This window comes from Triplophysa dalaica, chromosome 12 (assembly GCF_015846415.1).
Source record: "Triplophysa dalaica isolate WHDGS20190420 chromosome 12, ASM1584641v1, whole genome shotgun sequence".
Taxonomy (NCBI): domain Eukaryota; kingdom Metazoa; phylum Chordata; class Actinopteri; order Cypriniformes; family Nemacheilidae; genus Triplophysa; species Triplophysa dalaica.
Genome location: NC_079553.1, coordinates 11,501,050 through 11,521,680, shown reverse-complemented (window position 1 = coordinate 11,521,680; position 20,631 = coordinate 11,501,050). Strand labels below are relative to the sequence as shown.

The 20,631-nt window shown below is 36.3% G+C and overlaps 2 protein-coding genes across 3 annotated transcripts; both read left to right on the top strand.

The window, feature by feature from the left end:
* The first annotated feature begins 1,901 nt into the window (after nucleotides 1-1,901).
* Nucleotides 1,902-7,985, top strand: tnfrsf1a (tumor necrosis factor receptor superfamily, member 1a). The gene is made up of 10 exons (XM_056763453.1): nucleotides 1,902-2,060; nucleotides 2,471-2,572; nucleotides 3,305-3,401; nucleotides 3,570-3,698; nucleotides 3,982-4,131; nucleotides 4,210-4,291; nucleotides 4,623-4,660; nucleotides 5,822-5,988; nucleotides 6,652-6,757; nucleotides 6,899-7,985. The coding sequence occupies exons 2-10, from the start codon at nucleotides 2,513-2,515 to the stop codon at nucleotides 7,207-7,209; spliced, it is 1,140 nt and encodes a 379-aa protein (XP_056619431.1). The 5' UTR covers nucleotides 1,902-2,060; nucleotides 2,471-2,512; the 3' UTR covers nucleotides 7,210-7,985.
* Nucleotides 7,986-9,213: 1,228 nt separating this feature from the next.
* On the top strand, nucleotides 9,214-20,602 carry plekhg6 (pleckstrin homology domain containing, family G (with RhoGef domain) member 6). Of its 2 annotated transcripts, XM_056762660.1 has the most exons (16): nucleotides 9,214-9,357; nucleotides 10,442-10,616; nucleotides 11,409-11,528; nucleotides 11,633-11,785; nucleotides 12,020-12,115; nucleotides 12,256-12,306; nucleotides 12,923-13,072; nucleotides 13,158-13,268; nucleotides 14,096-14,245; nucleotides 14,737-14,871; nucleotides 14,950-15,069; nucleotides 15,165-15,294; nucleotides 15,845-15,960; nucleotides 17,327-18,573; nucleotides 18,918-18,951; nucleotides 20,085-20,220. In XM_056762660.1, the coding sequence occupies exons 1-15, from the start codon at nucleotides 9,338-9,340 to the stop codon at nucleotides 18,937-18,939; spliced, it is 2,796 nt and encodes a 931-aa protein (XP_056618638.1). In that variant the 5' UTR covers nucleotides 9,214-9,337; the 3' UTR covers nucleotides 18,940-18,951; nucleotides 20,085-20,220. The 2 variants fall into 2 exon arrangements, with proteins under 2 accessions (XP_056618638.1, XP_056618637.1); XM_056762659.1 differs by lacking the exon at nucleotides 18,918-18,951 and having other exon boundaries at nucleotides 20,085-20,602.
* The last annotated feature ends 29 nt before the right edge of the window (nucleotides 20,603-20,631 follow it).

Here is a 20,631-nt window from a genome sequence, read left to right as displayed (position 1 = left end):
GGACTCTAAAAGACCCCTGAAGGCATCCTGTAGTACAAAGGAGGTTAGCAGCAGATTGCTAACCTTAATATGTGGCCTTATGCTGCCTTCACGTGCTCTCGGAAATGTGATAATTCCCATTTCTGATATTATGATTCCGAGCTGGTTGTGTTCAGGTGCTTTGTTGTCAGAAATCATGGAGGACGCCAGATTCATGCTTGCGTGTGTCTTGGGAAAATGTTATATTGTAATCGTTTTCAACCATACATCCGACTGAAGAGTTTACTAGTCAGCTTGCTGACTACCCAGCAAATACAGAACGTTCCCTTGGTTCCCTTTTGGTTATTCTTTTGGGAACCAAAAATAACGTTATAAGAACGTTCTTTTCAGGTATTATTTCTTCGCAACCAGAAAAAAACTTTTCCAGAACGTTGCATGCTAATTTTGAAAAAAAATATAATTTGCTAATGTTTATTTTTTGCAGCCAAAAAATTCTGTTCCCTCATGGTTATGGGAACCATGGGAACACCGCGATGACGTCATATTTGGCAAGCGCGAACTAGCGAATGCGTCGAGTATAGCCAGCCCTTTAAACCTGTCACATTCAGTTTTTAGTTCCAAGAACGTTCCCATTACGTTAGTTTTTTAGTTCCAATAACATTGTTTTTGGTTTCTTAACAGAAATAGAACGTTAGGCTCTTGCAGTGTTGGGTAAGTTACTCTGAAAAAGTAATTAATTACTAGTTACTCATTACATATTCAATAGTGTAATTAGATTACTGTCCAAATTACTCTGTCCAAAAAGTATTTAGTTACTCATTACTAATTACTTTCTATATCCTACATCGACCTTGATTAGTTAAGTGATTCAAGGATAGACATGAAACGGCTTATTTAAGTCATTCAAATAAATAATATTATTAACTGACCAAAGTATTACAAATGTGAGCACAGATTTTAAAGTAAGACTTTGAATTTTGATGTCAATTACACTATTGCACACGCATATATTTCATAAAGTATTTAGTTTAAGTACAATTAATTAAATTACAGAAAACATATGAGTAATCCCTTACTTTACTTTTTCAAGGGAAAAGTAATTAAAATACAGTAACTAATTACTTAGTAACTAGTTACACCCAACACTGGGCTCTTGTTCCCAGAAGGTTCTTGGAACCAAAAACTAACGTTAGGGGAACGTTCTGGGAATCAAACAATTGTTAATTCTGGAATATTAGTTAAATACATGCTATTTTCGCAGTGTATAGAACATGCAGCATGCTTCATACGGTTATTCATATATGTAAATATGTACAAATTTAACGACAAGACAATGAAGCTGTGGTGGAAAAAACTTCTAACTCGCATCTGTCACTGCAAAAATCTTTCTCCCATCCGCCATGTTGATTGTGTAAAGCCCGCCCATCTCGTGGGAAACGCGACATCATAGGGCTGTCATGTGCAAATATTACCACGAAAACTCTTATTTCTGTTAATTCCGAGAGCACGTGAAGGCAGCTCCCACCACAAATGTGAAAGAAACATTTTCAATTTCACTACTGTTATAGTAGCATTAAAACATTGCAAGTAGATTTGTTAACATTAGATGAGCACCGTTCCATAACTTAATTATCGATTTGTGATCGTAGTGTAGGCAGCATTATAACGAGATCACTGATATGGCTTCACCTGTGACTGATCATGTTTTGTCTCATCAGTGTGCGTGTCTTTATTCTAAAAAAGTAAGCACTTGTTTTTGTCTATTGAACCTGTCGCATTTTTTTAACTCCTAATGTAATTTAATGTGCGTAAGCACAGATTGAGACTGAAGTTTGTTACTTTCGGTTTCTTCCTGGCGTGCGCGCACTCTGTCGCATTCCTGGCTGCATCTGAAGCGGCATGAGGAGGAGCAGTCTGTTGTGACGCATAACATTTCCAGTAAAAGACTGCCCTCTTGTTTGAAGACATGGACGAAAGAACGAGGTCGCAAACTTCACATTTTTAAAAACTTTGTATATATGTATGGCCAAACTGGGAACGAGAAACCGCGATAACAGAGGATGTTTAATCGCAATGTGAAGGTAAGGTCAGGCGCACTTCTTGTCTGTAAAGTCTCCGCACGGATATAGATCAATATCTTTAAGTGGCATTTCACTGTGGGCGTTGAGGTTAAAGGCTTTTGAAGGTTGGAAAATGTTAAAACGTCACCATATTTTACAGTATTCCGTGGTGTAGCTGTATTGGGGCGTTCCTGGCAGTAATAAAAATAATGATTAAAAACAAGTATTTGAGATATTTTCTAATAGTGTGAGAATTGCCATTTTGAAAAGTGTAGACTTGGGAAACTTACTGTATCATCATTAGCCTTTATTAAAAGTGTTAATCAAAACAATTGCGTCTTCTTTACTTGATAATAATGTTCAGAGGGACCGAAATGAATCATAATAATTCTCTCGTAATTTCTCTCATCACGCAAACCTGTGCCTGTCAGTGTGTTTGATGACGTGAGAAGCAGTGCCCCCTAGAGCTCGTGATGACACAGCACAACACAACACACCCGAGGAAACACCACCTCAGCATCGGTTTATTGCTGGTAACGAAACATTTTTAAAGCATTGTCGTTGGAATGAATAATTGTATTCAAAATTATATTTTTTTAAATGATCATATGGCGAAATCATAGCAGAATGTTATATTTCTATGTTTCTAATATCAATTGTTTGGTTAACCATTCAAAGCTTCCCCACAAAGCATTGCAAATAGTTTAGTGGGCTCATTTACTCCCACAGTTTTGCAAAAAGCTCAAAATATTTTTTCCTTATTATCGACTTTAAAACAACAGCTTTGAGTTCTCGTCATTTAATTTGTGTCTTGTCCCAAATTGTATATTTATTTGTTAATAAAATTAAAATTTGATCTTTTGCGGTGCTTAACATTCCAAACAGTAGTTAGCCATATTCTCAGATAGCAGAGATAATTGATTTCATGTTAATTCAATGGAAAATATAAAATGTTATGCTGATTTAACATAAATCACTTATCTTCTCTGTTATCTGGCTGTTGTCAAATGACATCACATTCATAGCACTTATGTTCAATAAAGCCATTGATGTCCAGTTATATTTTGTTGTTGTGTCAGATCAAATATTTGAGTTAAGTAGAAATGGTAAAAAAACGAATATAAAGTCAATATCATTGTATTTTGGAATACAATATTCCATGTTTTGTCCCCAGTTGTATATTGCACATTTTAGCTCATTTTGAAATGAAATAAGGACTATGGTATATGTTAAAAACTCAAATATTCCCTTAATGTTGCCCACAGGTTTTATGCTGCCAATCATATGCAGTTGGGAAAGAACAGTGCTCTGAAAAGGAATACTGGAATGACCAAGGATTCTGCTGTGATAAATGCCATGCAGGTAAAGCTCAAATATACCATGTGTCTACAGACATGTTATTTAGGGCCACTCATTGAAAGATGACACGGTGTGCTTTTCAAACACCTATGGATAGAGTGTTTTGTAACTGGTGTTTGGTTCAGCTCTCACAGAGTGCTCTTTCATTTTCTTTCTGCACTTTTTCTCTAGGGTTTAAGCTTAAAGAGAAATGCTCTGGACTGGGGCAAAGGTCTGTCTGTGAGAAATGTGATAATGGGACTTACTTAGAAAATGCAAACTATTTCGAAAACTGCTTCAGATGCACAGGCTGCAAAAAACGTAAGCCTTTTTATTTTCATATGATCTTGTCACTTTTTGTTTTTTCTTATTATTATTTCAATTGAATTTCAAAATTCTGGCATGCTGTGGGATTGTAATATCCTACTATTATATTCATAGCCCTATTAACTGTGCGTGTCAAGTCTTTGGTAACATGTACATGTTCTGTAAATAAGATTAAAATATGATATTATAATAAAAAGAAAATATTATAAACCATCATACACTAAATCATTTACTTTGTTCTGTTATTTATTTTGATCTGTCTGTTACTGACTCATAGGCAATATGGTGACAGTTTCAAACTGTACGATCACAAGTAACAGCAAGTGTAAATGTAAGGATGGATACTACATGAAGACGTTATTCACTTCGACATCAGAATGTCATCCCTGTAAGAAATGTGGATCTGGGCAATGGAAAATTGGAAATTGTAAGTTGAAGTTATTTAATCTCGATCAAACAATGAATTGGCATTGAAGAATACCTTACATATTTTGGCTTTTGTCAGGTACTGGGGAAGATTATAACCATTGTAAATGCAAAGACAAACATTATAGTGTGAAACCCAACTCCTGTGAACCATGTGTTAGGTAAGTCACAATACTCTTTTTACTCAGACGACATGATATTTCACTTACTCAAGGGATAAAGTAAAAGCTTACTTTAAATCGGTCATTTTTACCCACATGTCAATACTTTACACAAAGCAGTTTTTCTTTTGGAGTGAAAGAGATCAGATGGGATCACATGACCAGTGAAATACTTTTCCTGGACACAGGAACAGTTACAAAAAAAAAAATTGGCTGAATGTACTAACAGAGCTGGGGTTTTGGACAACCCCTAATACTGCACCTTTTGTATTTGTATGTATGATAATGTATGTACTTGTATAATAAAAAAAGTGTTCTTCATGCCCTGCAGCTGTCAGGAGGGCTGTGGACACTTGTGTTCTACAACAGGTGAGTGCTGATCATTTGTCAAAATTGGGGTGCACGTGTTTGTGTCTGCCACCATAGGCTGATAAATGTACATACAGCAAATGATACTCGAAAATCATAACATTAATATGTAATTCAATACATTTAATTACTCTTTTATTATTAAAAAGAGTTTGTGGTTTAATTATGGGGAACAGGAAGTATAGAGCAAATCTGTAACAGCATCTATGAGGAAGAGAGAAAGAGTTTAACTGTGCGTTCACACCGCCAGCGACAATGCGAGGGGATGTCATTAATTTCAATGGAGAGCTGACGACACGAGCAACAGTGACCGTTGGCGACAGGAAGTGGCCGTTTGCTCAACTTTATGCAAATGAGGAGCTAAAAATCCGTCTGTGTTTTTGTTTACACGTCCATTGCTCTTGCCGTTTCATCACGTTTCGTAATCATAAATGATCTATAAGTGATTAGCTCTTGGAAACACTTTTTGTACATGCAAACTGCGAATCTCATTCATGCGTCAGTACGGTCTTCAGCTGCTTCTCTCTGGTGGGCGCTCACACTGGACACAGGAGACAGAGAAGCGGTGCTGCGCTGGCAAGGCTAAAACTCGCTCTGCTGTGGCAGTAGAAGTGAAGCAGAATGTTTCTCTTAGTCGCCAAGGCTTATTCAGAAAGTAGCTAGATTTGTCGCTAGCTGCTTTTTGAAAAATAAGTCGCTAAAGGGGTCTACTAAGTCGCCAAGTTGGCAACACTGCTGCAGAGTTTGTTTATAAATGTTACTAGATTAACCAAAGCTAGGAACGCCTTCAAACGGCCTCGTAGCAAGAGACTAGAGACACCTAGCGACAGAGTCGATGACGGAGTGAACGCACAGTTAGTCCGTTTTTAATATTTGATGGCTTCCTCTTGCTGTGGGTTCCAGCCAGGCAACACAGCAAAACTCTGGCTTTAAACCATCTGATGTTACCATACACTATCAATAAAGATTCAGCCTGAAATTTCATGAGTCACCCCGGGAACTCCCATTTAACATTCAATGTGTCATCACAATATCTGTTTGAATTTGTCCTGCCATGACTAAGCTAAGTGTCTGGCAGAAAGCAATGTTTGCTCCAGACAACCAAAGATCATATCTAAGGTAAACATTTTCACAGTTGTTTTCTTTTTCACTACATTGAAGCTCCAGACACAATCCCTCAAATACTGGTTCCACTTTGCTCATGCATCATGGCTCTATCAGTGGGAGTGTTTATGGTATACGAGGGCATACGACTCTGGAGGAAAAGGAAGCGAGCTTCGACGGCCCAGTCGTCGCCACATGATCCTGTGTTGACGACAGAAGTTGAGGTAAACCGGGGAATTGGTTCATGACAAAGGTTTACAGACAGCACACCATATTTTTCTCAGTAGGAGTGATCGACGTTTGACGATAAGCAATAATCGTGTTCTTTTTAAGCAGTGGATGATTCATGTTTGATGATAAACTCAGATTGACTAGTTCTAGAGAGCTAGGGACCCCCCAGAATGAGATATGTAATATTTTTTGTTGGTAGTTCATTTAAGAATGAACAATTCATTTGTTGTGGCTAGGTATACTGAATTACTATTACTATATATAGAGGGTTTCATCAGACGCATGTGACTGGCCCGAAGTTAACTTCCGGTCTGTGTTTCCTTATAATATAACATTTATTTTATATTGAATTTATAGTAATATTTTATTGTATATTAATTATATTAAGTTCAATTAAAAACAACTCAAAAGGTCTTTGTGAAGCCCTACCGGAAGTTAAGTTTGGTTCACATAACGTTTAATCATGCTGTCACCTCTAAAACCATCTATAGCATACTATATAAAGTATTGAGCGGTTTCATAAACAAGGCTTAAGGTTAGTCCCAGACTAAAATAAATGTTTAAGCTGTCTTAAGTGAAAATAACTTGCCCTGACATAAATATTGTTTTGTGAGTGTTATTTAGTAATTGTTGTATTTTATGAATGTTCTCCCCAGCCAATGGTTGTGACAGATTCACCAGATTCAGTTCTAATCACAAACCAGCCGTGTGAAACAGAACGAGCCAGTGAGCTTCCAGACTGTGTCCCAAGAGAGATCAAAGGTATGTGTGTGTGTCTGTATTTTATTTCCTGTTGAGGTCGGAGTAGTGCGTGTTCAAAACCGGCCAATTGTTAGCCAGTCATAACAAATTCCAAACTCAATGTATTACCTTTTGTGTAGTAAAACGGCCTCTTTCTTGCAGTTGCTGAGTTCATCTACTTTGTGTTGGACGAGATACCTGTTGCACGATTTAAAGAGCTCCTGAGGAGACTTGGTATCTCGGATCAGGACATCGACTGGGCAGAACGAGATAACCGGGCGTTCAAAGACGCACAGTATCAAATGCTGAAGGTTTGGAGTGACAGAGGCAGAGGCAGTGGAGGAGGAAACAACATTTTGCCTTATAACCTCATCCAGTTGTTTATAGATACTCTGAGAAACATGTTTTTAGCCAGCTGCGCAGACATCATCGAGAACAGGTTTCTTTCAAAGGACAGAAACATTTCACACTGAGGGCATTGGAAGAGAATGGAGATAAAGGCATTAATAGAGAACTTCAGCTCTACTTTCAGAGTGAAAGTGTAAGTGTACACGACAGCATTTCCAGTCGTCTAAGAAATTTCACACTAACTTTTTTTTAGGCATTTTAGATGAGTTTGTAAAAATCTATTTTTTGGTTATTTCCTACTCTAGGTGATGAGTGCTGTAATAGATTATATCTAAATGAGGTAGTTGGGCTTGGTTTATTTGTATCTGCAAATTTGTTGCTCATGTAATGTACATGCTTAAAATTCTGTTGTAGTTTCAGTAGAATTGGGTGAAAGTTTTCTATACAAACACATATTTTTGCACAAAGAATAAGATTTTGTACATATTAAAACACATTCCTTTTTTAAGTGAAATATTCATGCAATAATGTAACGGTCAGGCTATCTGTACCGATAAACAGCCTGTAGTCACACTCATATATCGCTGTATGTATTTTGTCATTCCACAGTCCTTCACGTGGAGTGTTTTACAGTATGGTGCTTCAGCTAAAATGATCAAAAAGAGCATTAATGTTCAAATATATATGTGTATGATAGATCTTGCAGCTTATCAGAAGAGGTGAGCTTTTTGTTTGTGCAGAGAACACATTTCATAAAAAACCTACATACATTTTTATCTACAAAATTTTGTTGGGTTTTATAGTCATTTCCATTTGGAGCCACGAGGCATACTGTGACTTTTTATATAAAAGTATTTTGGGTATTTTTGTATGCAAATGAAATAAAAGATTTCAGTCAGCATTGTGAAGTCCCTTGCTATGTGTTTGCATGTCTACAAATGAACTGCTTATACATTTTAAACATGTTATTTGTTTGTTACTTTGATTTCAGTTATTCTTATTTCAGACTACCTTCATTGTTGGAATAGCCTCCCTGAAGACAAGTGAAATTACACGCTTTGAATAAAAAGAGCAGGATTGTGTTAACAGACCCTAATCAGGCAAGCACCACCCATTTGATGAAGGTGTAAAATATGTGTTTCGGTGTACATTGATACATGACCGTTATGATCCCATGCAATGTTGCTTTTCTGCATTCCTACTTCACTGAATTAATTTTACATTACTGTCTTATATTTCCCCGGCACCTCTGTTTCTCCAACTTTCTCATCACTTTTTCACATCTGTTGGATCTGTTGTATGTTTCACAGACAAACTGCACCAAACTCATGTTGTGCTTGCACACTGAACAAATGTTTTCTATCCACGTGTTGCATCATTGCGTTATTTTCTCAGAATCTCACTTATCGTGGAACTGTCGCAGTAAAAAGTGTTGCTTATAATAATCTAATTAGCTCATGTAAAAACTGGAGGTTAGATTTAGGAACAACTAGGCAACCCCTTAAAGGAACAGTCCACCTGAAAACGAAAATGATCATTTACTCACCCTCGTGTTGTCCTAAACCAGTATGACTTTCTTTCATCTGCAGAACACGCAAGATATTTTGAAGAATGTTTGTTACCTTACAACATTGGCAACCATTGACATCTATTGTACGGACACGAGAGCACTGAGACATTTCTAAAACTATCTTTTGTGTTCTACAGAAGAAAGAAAGTCATACACAGATTCGGAATCACATAAGGGTGAATAAATGATGACAATGTTTATGTTTGGTTAACCTATCCCTTTTAAAATCAAGGTGAGAACAGATTAAAATCTGGTTCCCATCTACCCTTTTGATTTCATGCTTGGAGATAAAAGCAACCCTGCAACTGTTCTGTGTGTGGATACAGTATTTGTGCTTGTCTATTTAAGGCTAAACCACAAACCTTTTACAATTATGTTGTTATGTACCTGTGATCAAACGACTGGTTGGCTGTCAATCACATCAGAAAGAACTAATGCACCAATCAGGTTCTCCTCTGGAGTTGCAACGATGCCGGAGATCCGAGCGGCAGATGCATGAAGAATCCTGTCTCACTTGCTCAACCTGTTATAAAGGAAGAAAGTGAGAGAGAGAGAGAAAGAGAGAGAGAGACAATGTCAAGGCGAGTTGAGACAGACTGACGGAGTTAACCAGAAGAGAGAGAGAAGAGAGAGAGAGAGAGAGAGAGAGGGAATAAGACCGTAAACATGCCTGCCTGAGTGACATGGACACAGTCAAATCCAGGTACCTACTAGGGATCCCTAAGTGTCAATGTATGTGTGTGTGTGTGTCTGTGTGTGTGTGTGTGTGTGTGTGTGTGTGTGTGTGTGTGTGTGTGTGTGTGTGTGTGTGTGTGTGTGTGTGTGAGAGAGAGAGAGGCAATAGGATAAGGGATGTAAACAGGTATCACATATGAATTCTGAAAGTAAACAAAACTCATAATATAATTTTTATTGTAGAATTTGTGTGATAGATTTATAAGTATTCAATTACTTGTGTCTTATTTCTACATTTTGTCTGTTTGGGTTCTTGAGTGGGTTTGTATGTGTATAAGTGTTTTTATATAATCTTTATGTTATTTAGGTAACGTTCACAAATGTGTAGGTTTCGGTCTGTTACATATAGGACTTCATATATGTATATGAATGCATGTTCTAAAAAATAAATATGAATAATAGAAATTCGATTAGTGTAATAAGTTAATGTTATGTTCCTATTTATTAGACCAGTACATTTGTATATGTGTGTGTGTACACCCTCCATTCATGCTCATGATTGTGAGTTGTGATGACAAAGTCTGAATAGAATGGGTGTTTTGCCACAGACATGCCTCAAAACATGTGTGCCGGTCTTATGAATCATACGCTTACTGTATTTCTCACTATGTGTATTTTGTCTTTGTAAATGTGAATCATACGTCCGAGAAACACATGAATGGTGCTGCTGTACATGTAGGCAACTGCATCTGTGTACTGTACCCCACCTTCATTTAAACTGTATTCACTTGTTTAAAAACTGTATACAAAAATGATTAGAATAAGCCTAACTAGGAAAACAAAAGATGTGATAGCAAAGATGATTTATTTAACGTCGAATCAACGTTAAATTGGTATATTACGACTTTACTATCTGCTGCAGGAAGTAAAATATTTTCACGTTGGTACTGGCTTTGATAACTTTAACTCTTATGGGTTATGCAAGAATGTATGACGCATGATCAAATATGACTCACTCGTGACTGGCACCTGCCCTCATTATGTTACACTCGTTTTTCTTGAAAGTGTTATGCTATTAATGCTCATGTTGTCGCTTGATTTTTGTCTTTCAGTCATCCATCAAAGGGAACTGAACCGGGTGACTCAATGGCCCCAGAGGAAACTGCCCCTGTCAGCGCTGATAGACAGCGGGAGGAAGACATGCCGAAGGGAAATGTTGCAGTAACATCAGCCAGCCACAGGATGGCGCAAGACAAACACAAATATAACACCATAGGCCATCAACAGGTAGGCCCATCTTTTAGGTCGTATTAACATGAATGCCTTGTCTCTGTTGTACGCAAATGCATTAATCTCTCAGTAGTTCCTTAGGAATATTAACCCATGGGTTTACTATAGTAAATGTGTGGTTGACTAAACATGTTTAGGTGATTATTTACAATTTGCACAGCAATTTGTTTACTACATATATAATGGTTGAGTTAAACTATGGTTACTGTCCCAAATGGTTCATTTCCCTTAAGAATTAAAAAAATGTTTAAAATAAAAAAACATGGTTTTACTTCAGTGGAAATCACAAAAACATAGTTACTGTAGTTAAAACATGGTTACCATTAAATTCAAAAACCATAGTTAAAACATGATTTTTCTAATAGTAATCAATGCACAAAAACATGGTTTCTACACTTTTACCACAAAAAACAACTACATTTTTGTAAGGGTTGTGGTTTCCATGGTTTACTTAATATAAAAAACAATGGTTACGAATAAAAAATAGCATTGATCAACATTCTTTTGAATTAATCAAAGTCCTCTGAAGCGTGTAATGAAATGTATATGGCTGTCAATGGCTTATAGAAAAGATGCTAATGCAAAAACACGTGTTCTTATAGTGTAGGCCTAAATCATGTTGTGCTTAACACGTATGGGATGGATTACTCAACAAAATTGTTTAATCATTGGTAAAGCTGTCAATCATTTTATGTTAAGCACTTTGAATTGCCCTTGTGTATGAAATGTGCTATATAAATAAGCTTGCCTTGCCTTGCTTAAAATATATTTTTCATTATTTAAATTCAGCTTGGCAATCTAAAGAAAAGCAGAGGAATTGACTTTTCTACAGTGAGGGGAACAGCGAGCAGTGCCAAGCCTAGAGGTGCAATAATGCAGGTGTTTTTCAGCCAGAATGTCACACAGGAGGTAAGTCACTAATTATATTTGGTGGGGGCTGTCTGTATGTTGTTATAGCATTTACTCAATTCAACTGCTGAAACATTTGTATTATTTCAATATTTCTCTTTCAGGATCGGGCAGTTGGTGGTAAGGTGCAGGTGGACACACTGAAGCAGGTTCTTGACTATTTAACGTTACCTTCTGACCTGGCGTGGACATGGGGAGAGGGAGGTACTGAAAGAAAGTTAAACCAGAGCTGGACCGACATAGTCAAATCACACGAGGTATATTGATGGATTAGGGGAGAGATAGAAAAATTATTTATTTATACAGTGTATCCAATTTGGCTTAAAAACATTGACAAATACAGAGATATTTTTAACTTCTGGAGTAGTTCAGAGAATATATTATAAAATACAAAATTATTGTAACATTTTACTATGTATTTAGTATTTATGTAACAATATGTTTTACAATATTATATTAGTACACAAACATTGTTTTGTGTTTCTCTGAAGTCTATGTTAAAAACCCAGCGACACCAGCAGGAGGCGATATGGGAATTGATTTCTACTGAGCTCACCAACATTAACAAACTTAATATAGCTAAAGAGGTAAGCCATAAAATGCGCTTTGTTTTTTTACATTTCTAATGTCTTTTGACAAGTATTTGTAAACATTAGTATAACATTATTTTGTAAAACATAAAAAGTTGCGAAAGTTTCGACTAATAAACATGTTTATTTCTGCATAGCTCGTGCTGGGAGCCTTATCACACTGTCATAAATATGGATTCCTTCAAGAAGTATGTGCATTTTGTCTCATTTTCACTCCTTATGGAAATTAACTATTTTTTAACTATAATTAACATAGTTATGTTTTTGTAGTAAGATCATAGTAAACATAGATTAACCATGGTTGTAACAGTTACTGGTTACTACATTTTTAATATAACAAAACAATGATAACTTTTCCTGTGATTACTTTTTACTGAGTTCCTGTTGTGGTCGTCTAAAATGACCCTCTAGAGTTCCATAGTCAGCATTTCTAAATGGCAGACAGAGATAGATGTGAGTGACAGCAGTATTGTGGTTGAATAATGTGCCATTTACTGACTGAGATCACTCATTCTCTTTATCTAAATGATCTAAACCGTTCTATGTTCTTGCCAGCTATGTCACAACGGAAAAAGATATGTGAACATTTTGTGCGGACTAGATGGAAAATCATTTTGCTCGCAATAGACTGTGTGGGTAAAAATTACCTGTCGATTAATCTTTTCCATTTTTCTTCTTTTCTTTCTTTATTTCTTTCTTCTTTCTTTCTTTCTTTCTTTCTTTCGTTCTTTCTTTCTTTCTTTCTTTCTTTCTTTCTTTCTTTCTTTCTTTCTTTCTTACTTTCTTACTTTCTTTCTTTCTTAGGTCACCCCCACCATGGTTTTTTACAATCTTCCATCTATCCTTGAAGCACATAGACTCTTTTGGCAGGAAGTGATGTATCCCATGTTACAGGAGGTCCGTCTCACTGGGCGACCTTTTGACCCCCTGAAACTTGAGGCAGGATGTTTGCAGGTAAAGTTCATCTGCTGTTGCTGCTTGTCATTCATACCTAGTCTTTTTATATTTCTATTTCTCACTTATGCTTTGTGTTTCACAGTTTCCTGAACGTTTTTCTGCCTACTTTGAATACTGTTGGGAAAAGGACAGAAATGTGGAGTTTACTCGCAGACTACTTGACACAAGTCCACATTTTCACACCTACATTTCGGTAGTGTATATCATAACTGTGTTAAAGATATCATTTTTTGTGATATTTTACATTTATACAACAGATACATAAACAATCAGTGCTAAAACTTTCTCCTCACTCTACCACAATTCACAAAGATAAGATAATAATATTATGTATATACATGTTGGCTCGGATTTTGCAGTAAATGTCCGTTGTTTGTCAACACCGGTAAAGCGTGTGAAGTGATCAGCAATTTATATTATTTCAAATAGAGATAGTGCTAGAGAGGCAAAAGTACTGAATGCAGCTTTGAGGTGAAGCAATTTCAAGAATTTCAAACGCGATACAATTCTCCTGCACCAACAAAACATAAAAAGCTGAAGATATAAATAAACAACTCTTGAGCTAATTCAGGACTGGAAAATTGTAAAACATCAGTTTAATATAGCAACTAACTAATATTGACATTAGAAAAATGATAGCGAGGTGTGAGTTTGTTTTCCACACGTCAAATGAACTATTACCACAGTACGTTCCCCCAGCTATTGTGTTTTGCACAGGGGCTGGTATGCAAACTAAGCAGAAAGGAAATGTCACGTTGTGTGTTTTTGCAGTAGTTTGACTGTAGTGGTACATTAGGGGGGTGAATAATTTCCTGAGGGGCGCATTATCAATAATGTTATTTCAGGGGGAGGGAAAACTGCGACTGGTACTTTTTCGTGCATGATACCAAAAATAATGTTTAAAGGTTGAGTTTGAAAGCATGATTCAAACTGCCGTTACAATCTGATATGGTGCATAAAGATACTGTAGTGCAGGTCCATTCATTTACAGTACAAATGATATCTTAATGTGTTCTGCAGTGGGTTGAGAGTCATCCGCATTGTGGTCGCATGAGACTGGGTGACATGCAAGCCAAACCTCTCCAGAGAATTACCAAGTACCCTCTTCTGCTGAAAGCTATTCTGAAGAACACTGACGATCTACCCACCCGAAACGCACTTCAAAGGATGGTAAGACAAAATGGTGATGAATATGTCAATGTCTCACAAAAATATGTGATGTAATGGCCAAAACAATGTCCAAGAAATGGCAGTGTCAAATGATAAGAAAAACATGGGAGGAAATCACAAATCATTATGTTGGATGCTTTGAGATTGAATATTTTGCGATAGTTTACCCAAAAATGAAAATACTGTCATCGTTTGATTACTCTCAAGTTGTTCCTGACCTGAATACATCTTATTGGTTTGCTGAACACAAAGAATGACATTTGCAAGAATGTTTGTGCCCAAATGGTTCTGGGGCACCATTGTCTAATATAGGGGGAAAAACTCTTATAGACAATGGTGCCGCAGAGCAGTTTGGATTTCCACATTGTCAAAATAGATTTAGAACGACTAAAGGTAAGAAAATGATGACAGAATTCTCATTATTAGGTGAACTATTCTTTAAGGTTAATGATAAAATCTTTCTGTCTCTGTGTCTCTCTCCTATTTCTTAGTTGAACAGTGTTGAACATTTTCTGACATCAATCAACGACCATTTACAACTTAAAGACGATGAACTGGGCCTTTCTGCTGTTGCTCAAAAGATAGAGGGATACAAGATAGAAGGTCTGAGCGAAGAAATAGACAAGGTAAACCAAAGAAAAACAAGCCAAAGTCAGGCCATAAATTGCACTTTCAGTGAAGATAATAGATGTTATCATCAACAGCACATTCAAGATCTCTGCTGCTTTGATTTGACAAGCCCCATCAGGGGGGTGGGGCCAAATATCATACGGAAGCAAATACTTGACGAAACTTTGAAGGTCGGAGGAAGGAAGGACAGTAAGGCAAGTGAAAAGACAACCCAGATGATTTTGTGAATTAAAGTTTTTTGTACATGGAGTTTGAAACTGACAGAATTGCTTTTATTTGTACATGTTAGGAGCTTGTGGTCCTGCTCTTCACTGATGTGTTGTTAATGGCCAAAACGCAGAAGAAATCAGACAAGCTGAAGGTAGTGCGCCCCCCTCTGGCCCTGGAGAGAATACACTGCATTGAGCTCAGAGATGGCTGTGAGTGTGACCACCCTGAAATACTATTTTATTTTATGTATAAAAAACCCTAAACATTATTATATGAAAAACATTTTGCACAAATAGAATGGAGTGTTAGTGTCATCCTTAATTTATGCTCATACTTTTTGGTAAATATTTAAACGAGCAGCTGCTGCATTTTTTGAGCATTAAAATGCATGTTGTTTTTGTGTAATCAAATGTATCGAAACACGTCATGGGACATGGACATGATAAGCTGGTTCCTATCTGAGTGTTTTAAACTAGAGACTTGTCCCCACCTAAGGTGTGGCTAAAAAGATCTGCTCATTTAAGTTCAAGTCTATTGTCAAAGTGTCATTACCGAACCATTGCACTTGAATTACATTTATACATCCTAAAAGGCAAATGACCTATGGATTTGCATATGCACATGCCATTCCTTCTTTTATTGTTATATTTTATACAGTATAATACAACATGTTATAATAAAATAAATAAAATTGTTAATGTACTGTATAAATATCCCATATACAACATGAATTCTCTTGTATTTTCTTCTGTTTGGTAGATTCTTTTGTGCTGGTGGAGGTTGGTGATCTAGGTTGTGCCGTCAGTGTGTACTGTCTGTCAACGCACAGTCCAGACAGCTGCTTGACATGGGTGTCTGCTCTGCGAGAAGCTCAGGTACAGCATTCACTCAAAACAAACTCACGATTACCCCATAAACCAGAACGACAGGAAATCAGAGCCCCGCCCTGACGGGCTGTCATTTATTGGACCTACGGAATGTTTACCATTCCTCTTCGGACATTTCCCACGAACAAAAGAGAGCTCAAGGCGATTACAATTTCTTTTTAAACAAATGAGCTGTTTAATCTTTAGATATTTATTATATTAATTGTTGATACAAAACAAATCGTACATAATCCAGCACCAGTACTGAATGTGTTCGACGCTCTAACATAGTAGATGGTTGTAACGCACAAGTTCAACATTTTTTTAGGTAAAGCGTGATATACTGGCCAAATAATTTAAGTATTGAAAAATAAAAAAGATTTATTTGACTGATAGCATATTAATTTGATTTAGTTATTTTTATTTTATTTCTTTTTAAGCTATTGCAATAATATTGTTATTATGAATTCATTTGGCCATGATATTTGTGTAGTAAAAATATTGTTACACCCTTTGTTTATGATTGTATAAACCAACATATATTTTCTGTTAAGTACTGAATTACAGAAATTTAAAAAAAAAAGTATTTATATGGGTACACCTTAAAAAAAAACAATTTACCTGGCTGTCTTAAAATTTAGAGTTAAATCAACTAAAAAATATAAATTAAATCATAAATTATATATTAAAAAATATATGCATTAAATTCATTGATTTAACTCATATTTTGAAGTTTAGTTAACTTCAAATTTTAGGGCAGCCAGGCAATTTCTATTTTTAATTTGAAGCAACAAAAAAACATAAAATATTATTTTACAGTGGTTGTTGACTAATAAACCGTAAAAGTGTCCTATGGTGTGACAAAAAATAAACAAACTAAGAATGAAGGCAATTCTTTCTTATTCAATTTTATATTATAATTATAAATAATATAAAATAATACATTATATAATATATACTATATAAACTGCATTTATTAAAAAAAATGAAAACTGGAGAAACAGGAAAAGATGTACAAATAACACAAAAGACCTCAAAGAAAACAAGTTCATATATCCACTTTTAAGCAGTGCAATAATAATATTTTTATTTAGGAAAAGTAAAAAAATCCTTTTTAAGTGATATCCTCGCAGGGATATTATCACAGTTTTCATGTGTCTTGTCATGCTGTCAGTCATTCATATTGCTGTTGGATGACTTTGTCACTCCTGAGGTTCGATTTTGTGGAAATTCCACAGACACTGGAATATAAAGTCCACAATACATCTAGAAATGATGATGAAATTTGCAATGGTCTCTTAATTTTTTCTGCGGTTGTATATTATACTTGGGTTGTGCGTAACGATCGAGTTAATGTTATTCTGTTGATTTTTAGACAACATTGGACACCTTGAGGACGAACGAGGCAAACAAAACACAAACGAACACAGAAGACAAAGAGTTGAGTGGATCTTTCACTCAAAACAAACTCATCAATAGAGTCAAAGAGGAGGATTCTAACAGCCAATCAGAATCTGACAGTGGTTTTCCATCGTTGACGCAAATTGACAGCATCTCTTTTAATGGGACACAAACAATAAATAATTTGGAGCAAAGTAATGGTCAACAATTGATGGAGAATAAAAGCTCTACACCGTTTGGTCAACCGAATAGCCAGACCCAATCAGCTCATGAAGGGTGGTTTCCGGAAAAGAAGGAAAGCGGACTGATTAAATCAGATGAAGGTGAGCCCTTATTAAGGAATTTTTCAGAAAGACGAGTTACATGGAAACATGTGCCACAGGCGTCTTTAAACCCAAAAGACAATACAAATCAGGACTTGTTGCCAGGTAAACACACAGAGAAAAATAGCCAATCCATACCAAGATCTTATTTTTTCAATGAGCTCCCAAATACAACCCAACATGGAAACCCAATAGAGCCACACTCATATGATGGATCTCAAGACCAGTTAGTCAGAAATGAGACTTTGTCTATCAACTCTGGTGAGGATTTTCTCTCGGAATCAGGGAATTTCATCAGAAAGTTGGCGTCTCCTCGATTACGTAGGCAGCGTCCAAATAATCCACAACCCTCTGTCCTACTCGACAGCGGAAAAGAACCTGAACCTAATGCAACCCCTGATACCAGCCTGAAAGGAGCACATATCTCTTCCATCAAACCCCAAGACACCCACAGAGTGCTAAAGCTGGGATCTTTAAAGAACAACAAGGGAGGATTCTGGTGTGATACAGAGAAAATGTCATCACCAGATCCACAGACCATCTGGGAACCTGTGAAGAGACCGGATGTTGATCTTGAAACTAAACCAAAACTAAAGAAACAGAGGAGCGTCTCCGTCACAGAGATCAGCTTCTCCTGCGCATCTTCTCTGTCTACACAAAAAACAGCTCAAGACTCCCAGGTTTCCTCTTCCCCTCTCCTGGACCTTCTGCAGAGAGCAAAGCAGCGGGAACATGAACATAAACTGGGGAAAGAGGGAAAGGCTAAAACGAGGAATTTTTCTCTTCCCTCCACCCCTCCCTCCTCGCCATCACCCTCAGCCAGTGAAGGAGACAGAGAGGCGGAGGGTACCAGTACCACTTCTGCACAGAGACGGACACAAAATGAAAAGAAAGGGAGGTGAGTCTACGTGCAATGAATGCAAATAAATGAAGAAAATGAATGAACGTACACACATCAGTGACACCTAAAGTCATAAAGCTACTTTGCACTTCCAGTTATGTTTTGTGGAAAAAAGTAATTTAGATAACAGTAAAATGTGTGTTCAGCTTCAACATTTACTCGCCCTCTTGTCATTTCAAACTGGATGACATTCTTCTGCAGAACACAAAAGAAGATATTTTGAAGAATGTTGATAATTGGCATTGACTTGGATTGGTTTTGCGTGCATACATTTGAAGTGAATGGGTGCAGTGCTGTTCAGTTACCAGCATTCTTCAAAATGTCTTATTTTGTGTTCTCAGGAAGAACGTCATACAGGTTTGAAATGTCAAGAGGGTGAGTAAATGATGTCACAATTTTCATTTTTGGTGAACTAAGCACTTTAACATTAACTCATTTTATTGGATAAAATCGAAGTGTAAAGTCAATGGAAAGTCCTCGTAACATAATATAATTGTTTCCCTATAGATTTAGTAAGAACATTTATATATATATATATGGTATATTCTCTTTAGTATATATATATTTTATATGTATTTTAACATCTTAGCTCCAAAATAACCCTAGCTGTCCAGCGGAAAATCTATGATTTTCATTTTAAGTAGATTTGTTCCATTAGTGAGTTATGACTGTAAAATGAGAAGCGGCACCGAGCCGGGAAACTTGACAGTTTCATGTACGTTATTGCTTCACTCTGCCCACACGCAATTCATCTGCATGACATCATGACAAATTCTCTTTAATTAATATTCTTGCAGCTTAAATGAACAATTATCAAATTACTGATGCAAGAAGTACACAAAACAATTGCTATTAAACAGGATTTTGCATTATTGTAAAGTTCTTCAGATGTCCTTTAGGAGTCAGGCTTTCCCTAAAGTTCCTGAAAATACATATGCAGCTTTACAACCTTATGCCACACATGATCACTTTATTAGCTTTCCTGTAGCTCAGTGGTAAGAGGTTGTGGGTTCGATTCCAGGGGATTGCACATACCTATGTATAGATGTATAGGATAAAGCATGTAAGTCGCTTTGGATAAAATGTAAATATTTCATCATCAATAAACATAGCGGTCTATTCACATTCAAACTTACATGAGTGTATATAAGCAATATACTTTCATGACATTATATTTGAATAAACAGTACATCCACTCACAAAAATAAGGTTTTGATATATTTACGGTAGAAAATATACAAAATATCTCCATGGAACATGATCTTTACTAAATATCCTAATTATTTTTGGCTGGAACAGAAAAATCGATCATTTTTATCCATACAAATGTATTTTTGGCTATTACAACAATTATACCTGTGCTGCTTACTATGGTCCAGGGTCACATTATATATTATACTATAACTATAATTGTTTCTAACTTTCTACTTAATAGCAGGGCAGGAATTGTATTAATTCTAGCTCTTTCAAAGGCATTTACCCATGAATCTCTGTTCTCTCCATTTAAGTGACAGCATCCAAGAGAGAATGGGTGTGGATTGGCCAGGCTGGTGCTTTGACAATGAGGAGGTTTATGAATCTCAGGAATTTGATGATGATGATGATGATGATGATGACTTTTTGGAGCGAACACTGACTACACATGAGCTCCAGAGGGCAGGACATAAACCATCAGACAGACACAATGAAGGAGAATGCAGTGATGTGTAGTTACAAACTGTTTTCCTTGTAAATGTGAGCAAATTTGTGTATAAACTATTGTATAAATGTTCAGAGACATGGTTCTGTTTTTTTATATTTATGAGTATAAAATGAATGCAGTATATTCATTATGAGGAATACTGTATCTACAGCATTTATCTGTAGCTGTTTTATGTAAGATTGATTGACATTTTGTGCATAGATAAAATAATGTATTTGTGTACAGCATGTTTTTTTCTGTATATTATTTATAGTAAGTCGATGCATTGGCGTTTATAATGGCTTTATATTGTGCACAAGTAAAAAGTTAATTTAAAACATGAAATGGTCATGGTTTTCACTTTATTTCCTTAT

Coding starts and splice junctions, on each gene's coding strand:
- tnfrsf1a (XM_056763453.1), top strand. CDS start 2,513: ATGACACAGCACAACACAACACACCCGAGGAAACACCACCTCAGCATC. Junction 4,661..5,821: donor ACACTTGTGTTCTACAACAG/GTGAGTGCTGAT, acceptor ACTACATTGAAG/CTCCAGACACAATCCCTCAA. Junction 5,989..6,651: donor TGTTGACGACAGAAGTTGAG/GTAAACCGGGGA, acceptor TGTTCTCCCCAG/CCAATGGTTGTGACAGATTC.
- plekhg6 (XM_056762659.1), top strand. CDS start 9,338: ATGGACACAGTCAAATCCAG. Junction 11,529..11,632: donor GCCAGAATGTCACACAGGAG/GTAAGTCACTAA, acceptor TTTCTCTTTCAG/GATCGGGCAGTTGGTGGTAA. Junction 13,073..13,157: donor TTGAGGCAGGATGTTTGCAG/GTAAAGTTCATC, acceptor TGTGTTTCACAG/TTTCCTGAACGTTTTTCTGC.